This window comes from Panthera leo, chromosome C1 (assembly GCF_018350215.1).
Source record: "Panthera leo isolate Ple1 chromosome C1, P.leo_Ple1_pat1.1, whole genome shotgun sequence".
Taxonomy (NCBI): domain Eukaryota; kingdom Metazoa; phylum Chordata; class Mammalia; order Carnivora; family Felidae; genus Panthera; species Panthera leo.
This window is the reverse complement of record NC_056686.1, coordinates 198,537,790-198,554,034: the sequence shown is the minus strand read 5'-3', so window position 1 is coordinate 198,554,034 and position 16,245 is coordinate 198,537,790. Positions and strand designations below refer to the sequence as shown.

Sequence of the window (16,245 nt, the reverse complement as noted above, 5' to 3'; positions counted from 1 at the left end):
TGTGTTTGGCTTCTGAAGAGCAGGTTCATTTTAGTAAACAAAAATATGTAAATGGGGAGTATACATTCTTATTACTTTCAATAGGAAAGAGAGAAAAGCTCCAACAATTTTTTTTAATGTTTATTTTGAGAGGGGGAAGAGGGACAGAAAGAGAGGGAGCGAGAATCCCAAGCAGAGTCCAATGCAGGACACGAACTCACAAACCGTGAAATCATGACCTGAGCTGAAATCAAGAGTTGGATGCTTAACTAACTGACCCACCCAGGTGCCCCTCAACAATCTGAAATTTTGTAAACTTTTCTCTTGATTTCAACTCAATGGCAATAGAGATGACTTCTGTCTTCTCATGTTCATGCCTCACTTTTCACATACCATTACTCCCCAGGACAGTTGATTCATATTATTATCCAATTCTAGGTGGTTTTTTTTCTTTGCCCTTTATCTCTTGATGGAGATACCTTGAGATTATTATATAAGATTATAACTTCAAATAATTTTAAAAATGAAATGCAATTTGAATAAACTAAGTAAATTTTATAGGGAAAATGAGCCTTAAGCTAATATTTTTCCCAAACTTAACTCCAGATCAATTCTTGGTACCATCATTCAACCAGTTGTTCAAATGAGAAATCTCAGAATCATCACAGACACTTCTTTGACTCTTTTTCTCAATCTTGTTTCTTAAGCTTTCCACTGGACAATGAGCTGTCTATAGTTTTATTGGTGGTGATTAGTGGTTTAAATAGAAAAAAAAATTTTTTTATTTGGAGGACAATTTATCATATTTTTAAGTGAAGTCTAAGAGTAAAGAAAACCTTTATTTTAAGAGCTAGCTCTCAGAGGATTCACAGCTAAAATATTTTTCTTCCTCCAACTTGCAGATTATTTCTCGTGTGTTCTGGTTGCATTCTTGTGATGCTAATATGACCTATTCCAAAATGGAGGATGTGATGAAGGAGTTCTGCAGCCTGTCTGTTCCAGAAAGATCCCGTCAGTCTTACCTCATTGGACTCACCCTTCTGCACTACTTGGACATTTACAACTTCACATACAAGGCAAGTTTCTGTTGATGAAATATTTTATATTCGCAGTTTAGAATAAAAATATTTGATTACATGAGTATGCTCTCTGATACTCTAATGAATAAGATCCATTTATACAGCTTTTGGAATTATAGCTTTATTTTGGAGCTAAATAGGACCTTAGAGATCATATGCTACATATTTGCACATTTTATAAATGGGGAAATTAATATTATTGCCTTATTAACTCTCAGTTTGTATATCCAAGACCAGGTATTAAATTTAATATATATTATACTAAAGTATGAGATACAAATGTGTGTGTGTGTGTATATTTTTACAGTGAACAAGCATTAATTTGGTAGAATAATAAAGATTAAAGCAAATTTTTTAAGAAAGTGGAGATTTGTTTGGTGTTAAAAATTTGTATGTGTTTTTTCCATCAATTTAGAAAGAGGCTACTGTTACTCATGCAGTAGAATAAAATAAATGGATCATTATCAGAACTTAGAAAAGTCAGCAATGACTTCATCTTACAATAAGTGCATGCTTTATAAGTACTTATGTGACACCAAACTGAAAGAAAAATATAAACATAAGAAAATTAAACATCTATGTTCACCCACATCTATACTAGATCAAAAATATTTACATATTATTGAAAACATTGCAAAAAGTGTTTTTCTCTTTACAGTAAGAAGAACCAGAAGCAATTTGGGTGACATATGTTGTTGAGACATTATAGAAAAGGGGATGGAAATGTTTTAGGACTAGTTATCAGTAATCCTGTTCTGGATTATCATTTTCCATACCTATCTTTCTGTGGTGGCCTCTTTTTTTTTTTTCTTTCAATGTTTATTTATTTTAGAGAGAGAGAGAGAGAGTGTGTGTGTGTGTGTGTGTGTGTGTGTGAGTAAGGGAGGGGCAGAAAGAGAGAGGGAGACACAGAATCTGAAGCAGGCTCTAGGCTCTGAGCTCTCAGCACAGAGACCCATGTGGGGCTTTAACTCACAAACCATGAGATCATGACCCGAACCAAAGTCGGATGCTTAAACAACTGAGCCACCCAGCACCCCTTCTGTGCTGGCCTCTTAACTGGGACTCCCTGCCTCCACACTTGTAACCTCCCCACTGCTACCCTTCCCTACCATTCTTAAACAGCCAGAGTGATCATTTTAAAACTTAAGTGACATTACGCCACCCCTCTGCTCATCACCTTCCAGTGGCTCCCCATTCTATTCAGGTAAACCCCCCAGATCCTACAGGATCCCCATAATCTGCAAACCCCCTTCCCATCTGTGACATTCTCTTTCCTCCATGGTGTCTCCTTGGGCCCATAGCTGCTATGTGGAACCACCCAATACTTCAAATGCCAGGAATAGTGCCAGGCCCATAAAGGCACTCAGCAAATACCCAGTAATTATACAAATGGTTATGTTCCATAAACTATGACTTCAAATGCATATGAAGTGAAATTATTAATTCTGTTCATCAAAAATTTTATTTTTTAATTTTTTTCATCTAAAATTTTAATTCTTATTTTATAATGCCTCTGCAGAACAGATACCAAACCAAACATTTTTTGTTGAGTCTAGTAGTTAAATATGTACATTTGACAAGCAGAAGACCATTCCTACCTCTTTTAGGTGTTGCAAAGAAAAATAACGAAAAATTAGTCATCGTTAGTCCATTTATTTCACATCAGTGTAAGAATGCCAAGAATTTGGGCAGCACTGGAAGAAAAACTGAAATGTTGATTTCAATTTAGAAAAAAACATGACTGTAATTAATAGCTGTGCTAATGAGGTATCTGTGTCTTCAAGATATCTCTCCAACTGCATCTTGTTCTCATAATGGTGGTCTTTGACTACCTTGGGCGTGTCAAGAACTGTCCCTCCTCATGGACCTCACACATCTTTCCCTCTACCTGTAACCTTCTTCTGCTTATTCTTTCTCTGGTTTGTTCTTTCTCTCCGTTGCAGGGCCATACTGGAAAGAAAGGTCTTTTTTGATTCTTAGCTAAACTCCCTGTACCCCCTCATATTCCCCCAGTCTTTTGTCTATTGATTTGTTTGATATCTATTAGACCAAAGCCTCTTGAGTGGAGGGATGATGTCAGTTTGTGTACCACCCAATATACCCATCACCTCACCCATGCTGGGAGCATAGCAGACACTCAATCAAAGTTTGTTGGTGAAATGAATCAGAGGATGAAGTTACTTTAAAATTTTAAAGCATTTCCAGTATCACTTCATGCATCAGAAGAGCTTTATGGGATTGTGATAAAACCTGATAAATCACATGAGTTTTTTGACAGGGTTTTTCTGATTTTAAGGATAATATTATATGATCTTTGAGCAACAGCATACATGAAGAATTGTGTAATTGACATTTGCCTTTATGACTTTTAAAATCATTTATTTTAGGCAACTTTATTGAGGTATAATTTATATACTGTAAAATTCACTTATTTGAAGTGTCCAATTCAATGATTGTGCAACCATTACCACAAAATAATTTTACCTTATTTTATTTTTTAAAAGTTCATTTATTTATTTTGAGAGAGAGAGAGAGAGCATGCATGCATGAGCAGGGGAGGGGCAGAGAGAGAGAGGGAGGGAGAGAATCCCAAGCAGGCTTTACTCCATCTGTTCAGAGCCTGACACGGGGCTCAGTCTCACAGACTGTGAGATCATGACCTGAGCCAAAACCAAGAGTCAGGCACTCAACCAACTGAGCCACCCTGGCACCCCTACCACATAATTTTAGAATACTTCCGTCAACCCCAGAATACTTCTTTCTGGGGCTGCCCAGAAAGAAACTTTGTGTCTATATACAGTCACTTCTCATTCTGACCTCTAGCCCAGGCAGCCCCTAATCTATTTTCTATCTCCAGAGATTCTCCTTTTTTAGACATTTTATATAAGCAGAATCATATAATATGTGGTCTTTGTGTGTGTGTGTGTTTTCACTTGGTATAATGTTTTTGAATTTCACGCATGTTGCAACATGTGTCGGTATTTCGTATCTTTTTATTGCCAAACGGTATTCTAGTTTTAGGGTGTACATTTTGTTTGTCCATTCATTTGGATTGTTTCCATTTTTTTTTTTTTTTTTTGGCTCTTGTGAATAATGCCACTATGAACCTTCACATACAAATCTTTGTGTGGACATGCGTTTTCCTTTTGCTTGGATAAATACTTAGGAATGGAATTCTGGGTTGCATGGTAAGCTTATATCTAAGTTATTTAATAAACTTCCAAAAATTTTTCCACAGTGATTATAACTTTTTAGATTCTTACCAACAGTGAGTGCAGGTGCCAATGTCTCCACATAGATCATTTATTTTTATTCTGTTCCCGTTAGGTGTTTTTCCCTAGGGAAGATCAAAAGCCAGTAGAAAAGATGATAGAACTCTTCATGAGGCTAAAAGAGATTCTCAGTCAGATGGCTTCCGGCACACGTCCGCTGCTGGATAAAATGTCATCCCTGAAACAAATGCATCTGCCCAGAAGTGTTCCGTTAACACAGGTAGGAAAGCCACCCAGTAATGTGCTTCTTGGGAAATTCCTTTTGTCATATTAACTTTTATTTGACATTAGTTATAATACATGCAGCTACAAATACAGTACATTCAAAAAAATCACCTCCAGGGAAACTCTTCTAGTCTGGCGAAAGCATTGCCACTTAAATTAGCGAGGTTCAGCATTCTGCATTTACATTTAGGATACGTGTTTTAAAGGAGTTATGGAAGCTATAAGGATACTCTAAGCATTACCAGGTTTTCTTCTGTATTGTCCTCAGCAGCACTTATAGCTACATAATGTTAATAAATCGTGGATTTTTATCTCCCAGGCAATGTACAGAAGCAACCGGATGAACACACCCCAAGGATCATTTAGCACCATCTCCCAAGCATTGTGTTCCCAGGGGATCACCACTGAATATTTAACTGCCTTGCTGCCCTCTTCTCAAAGGCGAAAAGGCAACCACACCAAGGATTTTTTGACTTACAAATTAAGCAAAGAACAGATTGCTTCCAAATATGGAATCCCCACACATACCAGTAAGTATACTTCAAAATTAGCACAGTGACATCATCTCCTAACAACATTGTCCACTGTGTCTTAACCTTTCATAATAAATGATGCGTTAATTTTCCCCAGCACTTACACGGCACTTCCCACACTTCAGGCATGTTTGCACATTGACTGACCCACACTTTGCAAACCTAGAAGGTAGGCATCTCCATCTTAGGGGAGTTGAGGTACAGACAGACTTAAGTAACTGGCCAAGGTCTCCCAACGTGGAAGTATCAGAGCTATGAGCTGAGCTCAGCAGTCTAGCTTCTGAGTCACAACACTGAGAACTTGTCCATCACAACTATACTGTCCTTGCCAGTAAATAATGCAAAAACATGCCTTAAATCTGCTTACTCAACATTTTTCTTAACTTTTGAGAATTAGAAATTAGTCTCACATGTAGAAAAGCTCTGTGAATGCAGCAGAACCATAAACGCTTAGTAGCACATCAACGCCGTTTACTTGGGATGCAAAATTCCATCAGTTGAGCTCTTCCAAGTGATATATGAATGTTTAGTATATTCGTGCAATTGGATTGACTCATTTATTCATCTCTTTACTCATTCAAAATTTATTGAACAACTCATATATCTGGTACTACCCTGGTATCATATTTTTGCATACAAACATATAGATTTTTAAATTAAGTGTTGGTTGGAAGATATTCTGAAATGTGATTTTCAAAACCTTTCTAACTCCTCTTGGCAAATGCCATCACTTATCATAGTCTTGCTTATTGGGTTAAACTCTCATACCTAAAGAAGATTTGTTACTACACTTTCTTACTTTGATACCAGATGCTTCACAACTGTTAATAATAAAGGAAGTATAAGACATGCATCTGTGGGCATAATAACAATAATCTGTGTCAATTTACCATAAGAAAATAGATTTTAGATACACATACTAAATGGATTTTATTCACTTTTTCCTTCCAGCACCATTTTGCTTCTCCCTTTATAAAGACATCATTAATATGCCTGCTGGACCTGTGATTTGGGCTTTCCTGAAACCTATGTTGTTGGGAAAAATTTTGTACGCGCCATATACCCCCATCACAAAGGCAATAATGGAAAAGGTTTGACCCTTATAACTCACAGTTTCTATCTAAAGTATTAAGATGACTTTTAAAGTAGTCAGCTTCCAAATCTGCTATAGTTGACTCAGATTTCTTTATATCTTACCTAGTATTACCCTTGGATTTCTGAAACTCGTAATTCTCAGATTCTGCCCTGTACATGTGTAAACAGTGTAGATTGTTTAGTAGCCCTTTGAAGAGAAATGAACCAGGGTGACACTTGAGAGTGAGGTTAGTTGAAGCAAGATCTCATATTTTTCAACTTATCTCCAAAAGCAGAAAATTTTTCTACCACTGGTGTCTAATTTTCAAATATGTTAAAATAATGGCACTAGAAAAAAATAATATTAGAGCATTATGTAACTAGTTTGAACAAAAACAATCCCTAAATTATAAATTATTGGCTTCACATTAGGTTGTACAATTCAACATGTTATGTTTATATGAAAGATAGACGTCGAGAAATACAACATTATTAATAGTCACTATACTTATCATCTACCTAACTTAATCATAATTACATTTCCCTGCAACTTTGAAAGTTGCAATTTTAATGATTTGAATTATAAATTTGATACTTTTAAAATGATAGAGTGGAAGGAAAAAAATCTCCACTTTACCATTACTTGGTCACTAGACCATAGTTTAGGTGAATATAACGTTATTGTAGGTCTGTATAAAAATGGACATGAGTTCATCACTGGTTTCTAGGATGACGTTTGTTTTTATTGTTTGCATTTTAATATTTAATTTGCTTTATTGACTATGTGCTCCTAATAATTTTGCATAAGTGAAGTCATTACCTGCTTATTTTCCAAGTGTAGTCATTTTTTTGTCTTTCCTTTTTGTTTGGCTCTCACCTCCTCTTTTTCTCTCCTCTTGATCTTATTCTTTCTTTTATGTAACTTACAATTTTTAGTATTCAAGGATGTGATTTTTTGTCATTTATGTACATTTCTCTAATTCTTTATAGATCATGATACTATACATACATTCATATGCAAGGTTTTTTGTCATTGCTTGCATTATTAAAATGAGGTTACATTATAATACTTTTCTATGTATTACTTTACTCACACAACAATACCTTGTGGAAATTCTAACTCAATTGGCATCGTTTAATTCATTCTTCTTGAAAATTGCAAACTTTTTCATACCATAGAATTTACTCAGCCAATCCTCAATTGTTGGGCATTTATTGTGTTTCCAGTGTTTCCTTTTGTTTTCATTTTTGTTTTTGCAAATGTAAATAATATAACAACAAATATTCTCATGCATGTTATTTATGCAGTGGAATTTTTATTTCAATGAAATGATTGTTCAGGATTGAGGGATTAAGGAATACTGTATTTTATGTAATGTCTGTTGTCAGATTGCTTTCCAAAAAAGGCTGTAACACCTCCATTTCCACCAGCAGTATATGAGAGTATTCTCCTCATATCTTTGAACTAGGATGTTTCTGTAGTAGTCAAGTTAAATGTGTCATTGGAAAAAATGAGTAACTTGTGAGAACTCCAGAAGACATGTTTTCATTTTGACTGTAAATTCACTGTGGACACTGAAGCAAACCCTACATTTTCCAGAATTTTTAAAAGTGATCCTGACCCTATAAAAGCTGTCATTTAAAAACTTCTGACCGTGTGGGAAATTTCTGACAATTTTTTTTTTTTACTAGCTCTACCTTTTAGAACTGTTTCTTTAAAGTTGTATAACAAAATAACCTTATGATACCTTTTTGGGATGTAGGAGAAATAGTGATGGACCTGATCTGTCTTTGTTTCTTTGTCTTTAAGTCTAATGTAACTCTGAGGCAGCTGGCGGAATTAAGAGAGAAATCTCAAGAGTGGATGGATAACTCACCACTTTTCATGAATTCCTTCCACCTGTTAAACCAGACAATTCCCATGCTCCAGGTAGGAGACAGCTCTGTCATTCTTCTTCATAGGAATTATAATTCTTTAAGATTTTAATCATCCTCATTATGGCAATGGGCCTGTAGTAACTTGGAATCCGTATCCAATAGATTAAATTTCCTGTCCTCCAGAGAGAAAGTCTGAGACAGGATAACCGATCTCTCACATTCCTAATCATCCTCACCTCCTGTGGTGCATCCTCTCTGTATCTGTAATTCAGAGATAAGCCATTTTACAGGTTGAACTTGAGACCTAACTAGTGATGTAAATCTTGTTTTCCAAAAATGAAATGCTGTAAAAACTACTTAGAATGTGTTTTCTTTATTTGTCCCTTCACTTTAAATTATTTTTTGCTATTTTAACAGAACCAGAGTTCCTAAAAATACTAGTATTCTGGAGAAGAATGTTCAGTTTGGGGAATTCTTTGGTTGAAACATACAGCACTCTAGGGTAAAGATTTGACAATGCAACTCAAATACAATGTGCACTGGTTCAAAGTATAATTTGCAATTCTTGCAAAAGATGTAGGGTTTTCTGAAGATGTTGAAAATAATGTGGGGCAAATGTTCCAATCACAAACAGCTACTGAGAACTAACAATGGAGCAGCAGAGTCAGACCAGCTACCAGTTGGAGAAGAGAAAACTGGCAGGAAGGATGCAACATAGGAACTTTAAGAGAGAATGGTTTACATATCAAAGTATTGAGAGAGGCCCATGGAAAATTGATGGAGAGCTAAAATATATTTGCAAAAAAAAGGTCCTTCTTAAAAACATGCTCAAGAAGTTAAACATAGAATAAAGGATTTGGTTCATACAACTTTGTCAGAAAAATCATATCCAAAGATGCCTTGCTTAGTCTTTGTTTTGACTAACAATCAGCGCATAGTTATAATTACAATCTGGCTTTTATCATAAATAATATATAAAGTTTATATTATAATATAAAATACATTTCTGAAATAGATATTTAATAACTTAATTAATATAAGAAAAGTAAACTTGCATCAGACATCTTCCCCACAATTTACTATTAAACTTGGTTCTAATTTTAAGTAGGCTCAAGTGGATGTTTTATGTAACAAAGCACTTAATAGTACTTTGTTGACCTATCTGTTTTCCTAAATGGAAGATTGTTCTCTTTTTCCTTTAACTCTTTTTCTGTGGAGTAAAAAAAAAAAAAAAAAAAAAAACCCTACACATATCATTTCACTAAGGAAAGTTTTGTGGCTAAAGCGGTGAATTAACAAAAGACATGATCTGTGCATAATAGTTCCAAAGTGCAATAATTTGCTATGAAGAAATTCTGTGATTGTGTCCATAAAGGGACCATCATCTAATGGAAGCAACTTGATTCTGCTCTAGACCAAAAATAAATCATTATTCTCAATTATTGAGGAAAAACTTATTTATGCAAATGTACACAGATTTTGAAATTTAAGGCTTTTAGCATAACACCTGGCTTTGCCAATGTGAATCCCGAGGCAAATGACATAAGACACTTGATCGACAGTTTACGAATCTCTAAAATGAATATACTGAGAGCCACTTCACAGATTTGTGAGGATCATATGTGTGAAAGCATGTAAAAATAGTGTCACTCATCACAGGATTGATCGCAAAAGGAGTGGTGGGAGAATGGAGATATGGCTCAGTGGATCTTCTCTGAATTGCAACACAGTGCTTTGTTTATTAGTAGTGCTCTAATTCAGTTTTTCCAGGATGCACAAATTAATTCCTGGTAAATAGACTTCAGAGGACTTGGGTTATCATGGTGTGTAGCTGTGTGATAGCCGTCAGTCTACATGCTGTCACCTGCCCTTACCCCTCAGCATCTATGGATTTAGTGAATTAATTCTCTTGTATCTATGCTCTGTTCATACATATTATTCTTAACCTTTTATCTCCATGGTAACAAAACTGAAGATATTGGTAAGAAGGACAGAATGATGAGTGATCCTGGATTGTTCTCCAAAGGGAAAACCAGTTTTAGTCTGGTTCCCATAAAAACATGGCCATGAATTAACACATAAGATAAGCATTTCTCTAATCATGTTGAATTCTCTGTCTTCCGCCCTTTAGCCCTTTGGCCCTTATTAATTTTGTGTCCTTAAGGGACCTCAAGGTGTTCTGGAAAACTCTGTGAGAAAATTAAGCTAAACTCTGTTAGTGTGCAGTACACAGTAAGGTCTCAACAAGTGTTACCTGGCTGTATTTCTGGAGTGGTAGAAGCTATGTCTCCTAATTTGGAAGATAGCTATAAAATCATTATATGTTAAAGCGTTGAGGTTTGTTTTTTTTTAATTTTTCAGTCTTTCCATGGAGATAGAGAAATTTAAAGATTTATCGTCAGTTTATTTTTCCATGTTCACATAATTGTGCTTTTTGCAATGATAAATGATATTATAGTAATTTACATTTGAATGTTCTGATGACTCATTCATCTCTACTTTACAGAAAAGTAACATGAAGCTAGAAAAAGCAGATTGCTTGCTGAGAGCCCATAGCTAGGAAGTAGTAGAACTCTTGCACCAATCAATTGTGATATGAAGTTCCATTTAGGCATCACAATTTTTTAAATATTTTTTAAATTTATTTTTGAGAGAGAGAGACAGCATGAGCAGGAGAAGGGCAAGAGAGAAAGGGGGGACAGAGGATTGGAAGCAGGCTCTACACTGACAGCAGTGAGCTCCATGTGGGGTTCGAACTCATGAACCATGAGATCATGACCTGAGCCGAAGTCGTTCAACCGACTGAGCCACCCAGGTGCCTATAGACTTCACAATTTTTAAAAGTTGTATCAGTTTCTTTTAGTTGAACAAAATTCAACCATGAACCACTACAGTGGTGTATAGAGTATATCAAAAAACAAATGATGTCATAGCCGTGGGTAAAAGGACTGTTACATTGAATGTAATTTCCTAATGTTGATAATTAGAGTCATATCTGGCCACAGGAGCATGCTGACTAATTTGTGTCTATCAACAAGAAAAACCCAGCCTTTCTAGTCATTACCAGCCACGCACCTTCTCTCCCTTTCTAAGGATTTGTATGTGAGCACTGCAAGGTGTTGCATTGATAATGCCGGGTGGTTGTTACTTCCTTTCACTGTAGATGCTGTTAGACAGATGATGATTAAACATGTTTTCTTGTACTGAAACTGATTCCCTATTGTTATTTGTTAGAATACTTTAAGGAACCCCTTTGTGCAAGTTTTTGTGAAATTCTCTGTGGGACTTGATGCCGTTGAACTATTGAAACAGATCGATGAACTCGGTAAGTCCAGAGTTACAAAACTTTTATTCACTAGTCATGTCAGGAATGTGAAAAACATGGTTGCATTTGAAAACGTTTTATTTTCTTCTGCATTTGATTTTTAGCTAGTTATTCTTTTTTTTTTTTTTTTTTTTTTTTTAATTTTTTTTTTTCAACGTTTTTTATTTATTTTTGGGACAGAGAGAGACAGAGCATGAACGGGGGAGGGGCAGAGAGAGAGGGAGACACAGAATCGGAAACAGGCTCCAGGCTCCGAGCCATCAGCCCAGAGCCTGACGCGGGGCTCGAACTCACGGACCGCGAGATCGTGACCTGGCTGAAGTCGGAGGCTTAACCGACTGCGCCACCCAGGCGCCCCTAGTTATTCTAAGGACAGTAAAATCTTGGACATATCTATCCATCTTTTTCCCAGATAGTCGTATTACTACAAGTAGTAATAACTATTCACATACCCAGTGTCTGCAGTTAGTTTCAACAAGCATATACTTCATGTATTCCTATAGTCATTGGTCACTTGGTAGATTGCTAGAAGTAAGAGGACGTCCCCCCCACCTCCCCAGCAACTTGATGAAAAGCAAGTCCTTAAGGACAAAGGAAGATGAAATGGTTTATTTCCAGTTACATTTAACATCTTATCTCTGCTGGCCTCAGTATCACTTTGATTAACCCAAAATGTAACTGGAAGAAATTACTGAGTTAGCAGAAGCAAAACAAAGGCAATGAAGAGATTCAAAAGAAAATAAACTTAAATCAGTATTCAAGGTTGGATCCTCCTCTCATGGTCATTTAAAAGAAACAGGCAAAGAGGATCAAAGGAAGCTGTCTGAACTTATGCATTCCCTCTGCCACATCCCCACCTTCAACCTAAGGGATGCAAGACATCTAATTCAGTCTGTGTCTGACTCACTGTTGCTATGCAACCACAAGTATGAGGAAGGGATTGAGAGCATCAGAATTTTGCTGCAGTAGAGCAAGTGCCCCTCCTCCCTGAAGCTCCTGGGACAGAAGTGACATAGTCTGTAAACCAGTAGGGAGGAATTAGGCTCATGTTTGTATTGTGTATAATTGTGTGCACTTTATGATAGTTGACCGAGTTTCATTAAGGAAAGATACTAGTGGATTTATTCTCTAAAAGTACCATTTGGGTAAGAAACCATTTGATCAAAATATCAGGAATATACTACAAAGTTTTATATAAATTTTATCTTCTTAATATAGGACAGGAGTTCTAGAATTTAAAAATAGACTAAAATGAATGTAGCAGTGAGACTTGATGTTTGTGTAATTGTATATGCAACTTAGTATCTGAGAGTTTATATAGTTTGAATTGGGAGTGGGGCACTGACCCTCATAGCTCGTTGATCCTGTCTGCCAGCATTTCTAAGGAATCCTTGGTGTTGTGTTAATTTCCAATGGCCGCTGGAGGCCACTGTTCAACCACAGTTTTACCCCTCCCCCACCAATGTCTATATCCAGCAAACCATTTCACTTTAAATTCTAATGAGAAATGCATTTAAGAAGTTGCCCTCTGTGAGAAATTAGTCTTGCGTTGGAGTTTGGAAGAGTCATGTTTGGGTTCTGTGAGGAGGGATTTATGATACAGCATTCTTGGTATTCATGATGATCAAGTCAGTGAAAATTTAATTGGCCAAGTGATTTATTAACTTGCAATTTCATATTTACCCTTTGTCTCGGTTGATTTCCTCATAAGGAATCATGAAATTGAAGAGCAATTAAATCCTCTTTCTTCCAAAGTAATTACCTGAAATAAAAACTTGATCATTTTGTCTAGATTAATACAGATATCAATAAACATAACTCACTTGAGGTTTTATATCAGTTTTAGAAAGTTGTTAACTATGTGGCATAGATTCTCACAGTCTCCTAAGAAATGATTCTGTAGCACAACTTATTTAATGACATAGTTTATTTGTTCTATACACTCTACATAGATTTTTCTTTGTTTAAATTCTTACATTCACATTCCCTGAATGAAGTTAAGTGTTTCTGTTTATTCAAAACTTTTATCACTAGTTTTCTTCCTGACTACATGTAGATATATATTTTTAATTATTCACCTTTAGTCATTGGTTACTTAAATTGTAGCAGAATATACTTTTAAATTGGCTTGTACCACTCTTTGAACTTGGGTCTACTATATCAGTACCAGCTCAACATACTCTTCAATGAATATTTGAACAACTGGATACATTTTCCTATGTGTTATTAGCTATTTTTGTTACTGGATATTTTTGGAGCAAATTCTACAACTTCCTATTACTCATAATCTAGTATAATGGTTATTATATACCAAAAAGTCAGTATTTTGTTTGTCTCAGTACTATTAGAAACAACATTATAATACAACTAATATGTGTTTTGTCTGTTTTGCTTTGCTTTTTTAGATATTCTAAGGCTGAAATTAGAAAACAGCATTGACCTCATTGATCATCTCAACACACTGTCCTCCCTGACAGTAAATATTTCCTCCTGTGTATTATATGACCGTATTCAGGCAGCAAAAAGCATAGATGAGATGGAGAGACAGGCTAAAAGGCTTTACAAAAGCAACGAACTCTTTGGAAGTAAGTGTCATTCTACTAGAGTTTGAGCTTCTCTTTGTACTAAAATTGGCCAAATTCTTTCCTCACCCCTTTCATCCAGAACTCAGAAAAGTAGTCTGGGGGGTCACTGTCCCCTCTGATGTCCTTAGAAATGAGAACCTTTCATGTAGTAAACCAACTATATTGTCCGTGGAGACTTCAACAAATGTGTAATTTTGTTGGCATGGTTAGAATTGAGACTGAAATGGATTACATAGTTATGGGGTGAAGTTGAGTCCATCTTCATAATCAGTCAAGATTATTCATTTGTGTGTGTGTGTGTGTGTGTGCGTGTGTGCGTGCGTGCGTGTTTTAATTTTAGTAAGTGGCTTAGAGTGATCTATTTAATCTGACCACTTAGTTTGTAATTATATTCTCAAACTCCTGCTTTGAGTCTCTGAAGTTGTCACTTCCAATTAGCCATCTTTCCTGTAAATTAGGAGCCTGAACTTACTGTCACATTACAAACTCAGTTGCCTGTTTGGCTGCCCCCTAAGTGTACCCTCCAAACAATGAATAATGTCAACCATAAAATAACCTTTATGCTGTTGTTTCCCTTTTATTTTTAGGTGTTATTTTTAAGCTTCCTTCTAACAGAAGTCGGCATAGAGGCTATGACTCTGAAAATGTCTCTCTTCCTCCTGTCATAAAATATACCATCCGCATGAGTCTCAAGACTGCACAGACCACAAGAAGCATAAGGACCAAGATTTGGGCCCCGGGGCCACACAATTCTCCATCACATAACCAGATCTATGGCAGGGCTTTTGTTTACTTACAGGATAGTATTGAGAGAGCAATCATTGAATTGCAGACTGGAAGAAACTCCCAGGAAATAGCAGTCCAGGTCCAAGCAATTCCATATCCCTGCTACATGAAAGACAAGTAAGTCTCTGCAGCTCTAGCCTCTTTTAATAGTCAACCACTTTTTTGAGCACTCATTTCTATGTATTCATTCACATGTATCAAATGAAAGCGATCTCTTTCACCAAAGTTTTGTCTAAAGCTTGCTTCCAGGAGAGGGTCGATGGTACAGGGCACAGCTCCACTACAGCTGCTCATTGTTACCAAAATGATGGCAAAGTTCTTACCAAATGATTCAGGTTTTCTTCATCATAACCCTTAGCTTTCCAAGGACTATGGCCCTTGAATTAGGAACATTAAACTACAGACCTGAATGCATCGCTGCACGGTTTTGATGCTGCCCACTCTCTACTGGTCTTCGCTTTCTCTAGTGAAAGGAGGGGATTAAACAAGACAATCTTAACATCTCTTCCAACTCTCAAATTTTATTAAAAATCTGTGAGTCCATGACCAATTTTAAGAAAAATTTTGATAGAGCACATCATTGATTCACTCTCTAAGATAAATATTATGCCATCTAACACTATGTTATGTTAGGTACTACCAGTCCACTTGCTAGAAATCCTTATCTCAAATGGTTTGCTACATCAACAAAAAATGTACAGATCATGTTTTAGACAATTGAATTTGAATGTTCAAGAAGTCTGCCAGGCGGGTAGCGCTGGCTGGCTCCTCCACTCTGACCACAGTCAGCCTCATCCTCCTACATAAAAGCTTGAGGCAGAATATTACTTTAATGAAATTACACTTGTTAGCCCATTTGCTCAGTTTATATACAATTTAGATGGCTCTGCTCTGTTTTTTTTTTTTTTCTTTTTTCTTTCTATCAATGTGTCTGTCTACTTTGGCTGCTTCAAGAGCTGTAGATAAAATGAGGTGATGCAACCCTTTGTGCAGCAGCGATCCAGGGAGACGGATGAGGCTTCCACCAGTGGGTTGTCAAGGTTAGCTGCTTATTGTGGAGGCCAGTCAGTTCTCTGCAGCCTGAACTGTGTAGGAACTGCATCGGCTGGCACGAATAGTAAAGACCTGTGGGTTCAATTAAAAGAAAATTTCTCATCTATTTTCCGCTCATTTTTTCCCCCTTATAAATGTTGGTACCTAGGATAGTGGGTACCTGGATTTTCTTTTTAAGAATAAAAGTAACTATATTCTGCATTCTTCATGGGAGTATGGTCATAATATCCTACATATACATATCAACTCTTTATTGCATACAAAGTGCTTTCACATATATTATTTCCTCTGTTTACCCAACAACCTTAGTACGGTAAGTGAGATGAGGTATCATCAACCGTATTTTCCTGATGAAAAAACTAAAATCCAGAAAGCTTAAGTAACGTGTCCATAGTTGTATAGCCGGTAACTCAGTGGTCTTTCGATTAGGAGACCAGAATTTTCTCCTTTATA

The 16,245-nt window shown here is 36.3% G+C and overlaps 1 protein-coding gene across 1 annotated transcript in view; it reads left to right on the top strand.

The window, feature by feature from the left end:
* The window catches only part of ABCA12 (ATP binding cassette subfamily A member 12), a 163,525-nt gene that overhangs the window by 89,307 nt on the left and 57,973 nt on the right, over positions 1-16,245 (top strand). The window contains exons 15-22 of the mRNA XM_042948706.1: positions 882-1,055; positions 4,389-4,553; positions 4,878-5,088; positions 6,043-6,182; positions 7,976-8,095; positions 11,278-11,368; positions 13,774-13,953; positions 14,541-14,856. Coding sequence (XP_042804640.1) covers positions 882-1,055; positions 4,389-4,553; positions 4,878-5,088; positions 6,043-6,182; positions 7,976-8,095; positions 11,278-11,368; positions 13,774-13,953; positions 14,541-14,856 — 1,397 coding nt within the window. The remainder of the gene's footprint in view (positions 1-881; positions 1,056-4,388; positions 4,554-4,877; positions 5,089-6,042; positions 6,183-7,975; positions 8,096-11,277; positions 11,369-13,773; positions 13,954-14,540; positions 14,857-16,245) is intronic.